Genomic DNA, 7226 nt, shown 5'->3' with positions numbered 1-7226 from the left:
CAATCTGACTTCAGATCAGTTAGCTAAAATAATCCAAACACTCTGGAGTTTTCCGCCAGATATTCTCGCTGGCGATGGCGACGCTGGCAGCAGAGGCTCATGGGAGATGAACGAGTCGTCTACGGGACAGCGCCATCTAGTGGTGTAGTTAGTGTTCAGTTGCTAAAAATACCCTGAACATAAACAAAAAGACATTTCACATATATTTTGATCTTATTTTAGTTCAGTTAACTCATGTATTGATATAAATAAGATGTTGTAACAGAGCAATAAGTTTGGTTTAGGTGGGATAGATCTGCTTTTAACAGTGAGGGGGTCAAAGGTCAGAGGTCCAGCCAATGGTAAACGGTGTGTTCCCTGTTGTGTGTCCAGTCCAGAGTCCTGACCAGCTCCAGCTGCAGGGTGTCGGCCCCAGCAGACAGTCCGGATCAGGATCAGGATCTGGATCAAGATCAGGATCAGGATCAGGATCAGGATCAGGATCTGTCCTCTCTGCTGTCGGTCCTGGCTCGGGCTGAGAGCGTCCTGCAGTGGAGACAACAGGAGCTGCAGGTCAGTCAGGCTGATGTTTGATACTGCAGAAAATATGGCGATATTTGCAAAATATCGCCATATTTTTCACTATCTTTCAGAATTATCGAATATCGGCCCAAGCTAGTAGTGATGCTTCTTTTCTTCTTGCGACGATCTTAGCGTTCTACGAGTCAGAAGCTTCTTGATCTACGACGATTTTTTAAGAGCGGCGTGAGTTAAGTTGCTTTCCCGGGAAACACATCGTAACCTGAAGATGCTTCTTACGTTCTTACGTTGAACTTTACGAACATCTGAGGCTCACGATGCTGCTGGGAGACGAAGTCCAGCTGGTCACTTCAGTTACTGCTGCACTTCTGCTGCTCCTATATACAGCATCAGCTGAATGTAGGTGGTGTTTCTCTCTGTGTGTGTGTGTGTGTGCGTGTGTGCGTGTGTGCGTGTGTGTGTGTGTGTGTGTGTGTGTCAGGGGGCGGAGCTCTCCCTCAGGCGGCTGGGTGAGGAGAGAGCGGCTCTGGAGAGCAGAGTGACACAACTGGAGGAAGACAAGCAGCAGCTGCACACACACACACAACACACACGACTGGAGCTCACACACACACAGGACATCCTGAGCAGGTGGGTACCACACACACACATGCGCATTTGTAGATTAGTTGAAACCTTAATTTTAAATATAATTTAAGTGTGTGGTTTGACTGTATGTGTGTTTGTGCATGCATTTATATATGTGTGTATGTCTTTTGTCATATATATGTGTGTATATTTATTAGTCTTGGGCCGATATTCAGTATTATCGAATAAAATGTGTGTCAGGGAGCGGGAGGCGCTCTCCTCCCTGCAGAGCCAGCTGGAGGAGGTGCAGCAAAGGGAGGAGGAGGTGAAGAGAGAGAACGACAAGCTGAGAAGAGAGAGAGACAGGCAGGAGGAGAGGAGCAGCCAGCTGGAGAGAGAGACGCTCAGGACGGTACCTCGCTCACCCAAAAACTCTCATTTTCTATTCTATTACATGTCTTCAAGTTTCCTGGTGAGAAATCAGCCGGTCACACCGACATAATGTTCAATTCTGATAGGAGTACATTTTGTGATTTTTCGTGGTTCACCTGCACTCACAGGAATGTATTTTTCTGTAATACTTTGATACCAAAACAAACCTGCAGCCCATGTGACCTGCAGCTAGTGTGGTTTGTGCTGCGAAAAAAGATTTAGAAGACATTCTGTTTTTTTTCTGTTTCCGGCGCACGTTGGATCTTGTGTTTACACTTCCGTATTTTTCCCCTCTTCCTTGGTCTGTCAACTCAATTTTCATTGGCTATTGAAAATTCCTGCTAAGATTTGAGTCTTTGAAGAGCACAAACCACAGGATTACATAAAAACTAGCCACAATAAAATCAAACATGTTTGATTTAATCGTGACGTTGCCGACTAGGATCACAGGAGAGAGATTTGAGTCTTTCACTCCCACACACATAACGATTACAGCTGCGACTATACAGCGTAACTACCCTGAACTACCCTGAACTACCCTGAACTACCTGAACTACCTGAACTACCTGAACTACCCTGAACTACCCTGAAATACCCTGAAATACCCTGGACTACCCTGAACTACCTGAACTACCTGGACTACCCTGAACTACCCTGGACTACCCTGAACTACCTGAACTACCCTGAACTACCCTGAACTACCCTGAACTACCTGAACTACCCCGAACTACCTGAACTGCCCTGAGCTACCCTGAGCTACCCTGAACTACTCTGACCTACCTGAACTACTCTGAACTACCCTGAGCTACCCTGAACTACCTGAACTACCCTGAACTACCTGAACTACTCTGATCTACCTGAACTACTCTGAACTACCCTGAACTACCCGGAACTACCCTGAACTACCCTGGACTACCCTGAACTACCCTGAACTACCTGAACTACCCTGAACTACCTGAACTACCCTGAGCTACCCTGGACTACTCTGGACTACCCTGAACTACCTGAACTACCCTGAACTACCTGAACTACCCTGAGCTACCCTGGACTACTCTGAACTACCCTGAGCTACCCTGAACTACCTGAACTACTCTGACCTACCTGAACTACCTGAACTACCTGAACTACTCTGACCTACCTGAACTACCTGAACTACCTGAACTACTCTGACCTACCTGAACTACTCTGAACAACCTGAACTACTCTGAACTACCTGAACTACCCTGAGCTACCCTGATCTACCTGAACTGCCCTGAGCTACCCTGAACTACCCTGAACTACTCTGACCTACCTGAACTACTCTGAACTACCTGAACTACTCTGAACTACCTGAACTACCCTGAGCTACCCTGAACTACCTGAACTACCCTGAACTACCTGAACTACTCTGACCTACCTGAACTACTCTGACCTACCTGAACTACTCTGAACTACCTGAACTACCCTGAGCTACCCTGAGCTACCCTGAACTACCTGAACTACTCTGAACTACCTGAACTACCTGAACTACTCTGAACTACCTGAACTACTCTGACCTACCTGAACTACTCTGACCTACCTGAACTACTCTGACCTACCTGAACTACTCTGAACTACCTGAACTACCCTGAACTACCCTGGACTACCATGAGCTACCCTGGACTACCTGAACTACTCTGAACTACCTGAACTACCTGAACTACTCTGAACTACCTGAACTACTCTGACCTACCTGAACTACTCTGACCTACCTGAACTACTCTGACCTACCTGAACTACCCTGAACTACCCTGGACTACCATGAGCTACCCTGGACTACCTGAACAACCCTGACCTACCTGAACTACTCTGAACTACCCTGGACTACCCCTAGACTACCCTGGACTACTCGAACTACCCTGAACTACCCTGGACTACCCTGAGCTACCCTGGACTACCCTGAGCTACCCTGGACTACCTGAACTACCCTGAACTACCCTGAATAACCCTGAACTACCCTGGACTACCCTGGACTACCCTGAACTACCTGGACTACCCTGGACTACCCTGAACTACCCTTGATTACCCTGGACTACCCTGAACTACCTGGACTACCCTGAACTAGCCTGGTCTACCCTGGACTACCCTGAACTACCTGGACCACCCTGAACTACCCTGGACTACCCTGAGCTACCCTGAACTACCTTGGACTACCCTGAACTACCCTGGACTGCCCTGAGCTACCCTGGACTACCTGAACTACCCTGACCTACCTGAACTACTCTGAACTACCTGGACTACCCTGGACTACCTTGACCTACCCTGAACTGCCCTGAGCTACCCTGAGCTACCTGAACTACTGTGAACTACCTGAACTACCCTGAACTACCCTGAACTACCTGGACTACCCTGAACTACCCTGGTCTACCCTGGACTACCCTGAACTACCTGGACCACCCTGAACTACCCTGGACTACCCTGAGCTACCCTGAACTACCTTGGACTACCCTGAGCTACCCTGAACTACCCTGGACTGCCCTGAGCTACCCTGGACTACCTGAACTACCCTGAGCTACCCTGGACTACCTTGAGCTACCCTGGACTACCTTGAGCTACCCTGGACTACCTTGACCTACCCTGAACTGCCCTGAGCTACCCTGAGCTACCTGAACTACTGTGAACTACCTGAACTACCCTGAACTACCCTGGACTACCTTGAGCTACCCTGGACTAGCTGAACTACCCTGAACTACCCTGAACTACCCTGGACTACCCTGGACTACCCTGAACTACCCTGAACCACCCTGGACTACCCTGAACTACCCTGGACTACCTGAACTACCCTGGACTACCCAGAACTACTCTGAACTACCCTGGACTACCACAGACTCTGCCCGATCTGAAATCGTTGCCAAATTGGGCTTGAAAAACGTGTAGTGTGTCCCCAGGAGGAGGAGGGGAAGGAGGAGCCACCAGGACGACCAGAAAGTCTCTGTTCCTGACTGCTGCAAAATAAAAAAACTTAGGCCAAATTATAAGATTCTCTGGACTGTTTTGTTTCAGAGTGGAGAGCGAGCTGCTGGAGAGCGTCCAGCTGACCGAGAGAGAAACTCGCAACCGCATGGAAATACACACTCTGAAGGTACAAGTTAGTCTAGTCTAGTCTAGTCTAGTCTAGTTCAGAAAGACACACAGCCGCATGGAAGTACACACTCAAAACCTTGTGATAGTACAGTTTGTCTCTCTCCTCCTGTCTTCCTGTCTCGCTCCTCCTGTCTTCCTGTCTCTCTCCTTCTGTCTTCCTGTCTCTCTCCTCCTGTCTTCCTGTCTCTCTCCTCCTGTCTTCCTGTCTCTCTCCTTCTGTCTTCCTGTCTCTCTCCTCCTGTCCTTCCTGTCTCTCTCCTTCTGTCTTCCTGTCTCTCTCCTCCTGTCTTCCTGTCTCTCTCCTCCTGTCTTCCTGTCTCTCTCCTCCTGTCTTCCTGTAGGGAACATTGGAGAGAGAGCAGTTAGACAGACAGAGAGCAGAGGAAGAGGCTGCTGATGCCAGAGACGCCCTGCAGAAGGTCCCACACACACACACACACACACACACACACACACAGAGTCTATATTTTTGTGTATAATTATAACAAACTTCTCTCTCTATAACTCTCTCTCTTTCTCTGTCTCTCTCTCCCTCTCTCCTCCCCCTCCAGGCCAGAGGAGTGTGTGTTGCGTCTCTCGTCCAGTGAGTAGTGTGTTGCGGCGGGGAGGTGGAGGAGGCCGGGACGCTCTGGACAAGATGGCCGCCATGAACCAAGCTCTGGCCACCGACAAGAGAGAGCTCAGCAAACAGCTGCTGCAGGTAAACTCTCTCTCTCTCTCTCTCTCTCTCTCTCTCTCTCTCTGTCTGTCTGTCTCTCTCTCTCTCTCTCTCTCTCTCTCTCTCTCTCTGCTCTCTCTCTCTCTCTGTCTCTGTCTCTGTCTCTCTCTCTCCTCTCTCTCTCTCTCTCTCTCTCTCTCTGGGAGCTACCGCCACATTCATACAGTTACACCTGTGTGTGTGTGTGTGTGTGTGTGTCCAGGTGGAGTGTGAGCTGTCAGACAGTCAGTCCCAGGTGCAAGCTCTGAGGTCAGAGGTCAACTCTCTACAAAGAGAGATCAAAACCCTCAACCTGGACTACAGCCATCTCAGGTGGGTCCTGAACCCTTAATACTGAACCCTAAACCCTGAACCTTTAATCCTAAACCCTTAATCCTGAACCCTGAACCTTAAACCCCGAGCCCTGAACCGCGAGCTCTGAACCCCGAGCCCTGAACTCTGAACTCTGAACTCTGAACTCTGAACCCTGAACTAGGAATGTCTCGAGCTGACATCAAAGATCCAAATCTGACCCAGTCAAGGCGTATTTTGTTGATCGTGTCGGCTACGTGACGCCCGATCAAATCCCGATCCATTTATTTATTTAATTTTCTCTCAGTCTGCTACTTTTATTCCAGTTGTGGTAAAAAGTGTCTGTGCTGTAAACAGGTTTAGCACCACCTGTACATTAAGCCCCTGTCAGACATCAGGCCTTGCCAGTTCCAGTCCTGTTCACACTGCTTTTAACAAGCAATCATTCTGCCTCTTGGAGCCTTTTCACACACAGTCACTACTGCTCTTATTGTTAAGCAACACAAGATATGCACATGTGTTTGTTTACACAACATCAGCTGTTAAGGATGGTGCCGACTATAGAAGAAGTTTTGTTTATGACTCAGATCAGAGGCAAAAAAACATTGATTGGGGACATCCTTACCATAAACCCCTAATCCTGAACCCCTAACCCTCCTTTACTCTGAACCCTAAATTCTGACCATAAACCCTAAACCCTGGACCCTGGACCCTGGTCCCTGATCCCTGAACCCTGAACCCGGAACCCACGATCAGGACTTTTTTCCTTCTGTATAGATTCTTTGCCCAACCTGATTCTATTCTGTTCGGTTCTGTTGTCCAGAGCCCAGAGCGAGGCGGAGCGGGGACGTCGTCCAGCAGCTGAGAGAGAGAGAGGGACAGATGAGAGAACAGTGGAGGAGAGAGAGAGAGAGTTGGTCACCCTGACGGAGGAGAGAGAGAGGGATGGACAACAGCTGGAGGAGGTAGAGAGGAGGAGGAGGAGGAGATCACTGATGTGATAATATGACATTTGATGACTCTGTGTGTGTGTGTGTGTGTGTGTGTGTGTGCGTGCGCTTCCTCCCCAGCTGTCCCTGCAGCAAAGCGCTGTGTGTGCGGAGCTGCAGGAGGCGCAGCAGCAGCTGTCCCGGGCCGGGGAGGAGGCCAGGAGGAGAGACAGGCTGCAGGAGGAGCAGCAGAGGGAGAGCAGCCGGCTGCAGGAGGAGCAGGACCGGCTGCGCAGACAGAGGGAGCAGCTGCAGGAGGAGCTGCAGGAGCAGCTGCAGGAGGAGCTGCAGGAGCTGCGGTAACAAACTCTCTACTGTTCTGTTCTCCTCCTCTCTGGAGTTTAAGGCAGCAGCCGCACTGATCCATCAGAAATCAGACAGAATTACTGCTGATAGATGTGTGTGTGTTGGTTTGTTGTGAGCGTCAACATGGCGGCGAGGCAGAAGAACAGGAAGCTTTGCTCATAACGGAGCTGCTTGATAGAAACAGAAGAAACAGACTCTACTGTATAAATGAAATCAGAAACTGATCTGGAAACCTCCAGTCATCCCAACGCTCCACCAGACAGAACAAACGTAGGAACGCCTCTGATTGGCTGAACGGACGC

At 49.5% G+C, this 7226-nt stretch overlaps 1 protein-coding gene and 1 long non-coding RNA gene across 2 annotated transcripts; both read left to right on the top strand.

Moving 5' to 3' along the window:
• The first annotated feature begins 391 nt into the window (after window positions 1-391).
• On the top strand, window positions 392-1488 carry LOC144538471 (uncharacterized). The gene is made up of 3 exons (XR_013504284.1): window positions 392-552; window positions 1001-1149; window positions 1348-1488. It is a non-coding gene; the product is annotated as an uncharacterized LOC144538471 (long non-coding RNA).
• A 3700-nt stretch (window positions 1489-5188) lies between these two features.
• LOC139923175 (uncharacterized) lies at window positions 5189-6917 on the top strand (the record flags this gene model as incomplete). Its single annotated transcript, XM_071913891.2, has 4 exons — window positions 5189-5320; window positions 5541-5650; window positions 6453-6594; window positions 6700-6917. Coding segments are annotated over exons 1-4 (533 nt in total), but the record flags the coding sequence as incomplete, so codon positions are not given.
• Between the last annotated feature and the right edge of the window lie 309 nt (window positions 6918-7226).

The sequence above is a fragment of the Centroberyx gerrardi genome, unplaced genomic scaffold (genome assembly GCF_048128805.1).
Source record: "Centroberyx gerrardi isolate f3 unplaced genomic scaffold, fCenGer3.hap1.cur.20231027 Scaffold_610, whole genome shotgun sequence".
Lineage (NCBI taxonomy): Eukaryota > Metazoa > Chordata > Actinopteri > Beryciformes > Berycidae > Centroberyx > Centroberyx gerrardi.
This window is presented reverse-complemented; position numbering and strand designations above follow the sequence as displayed.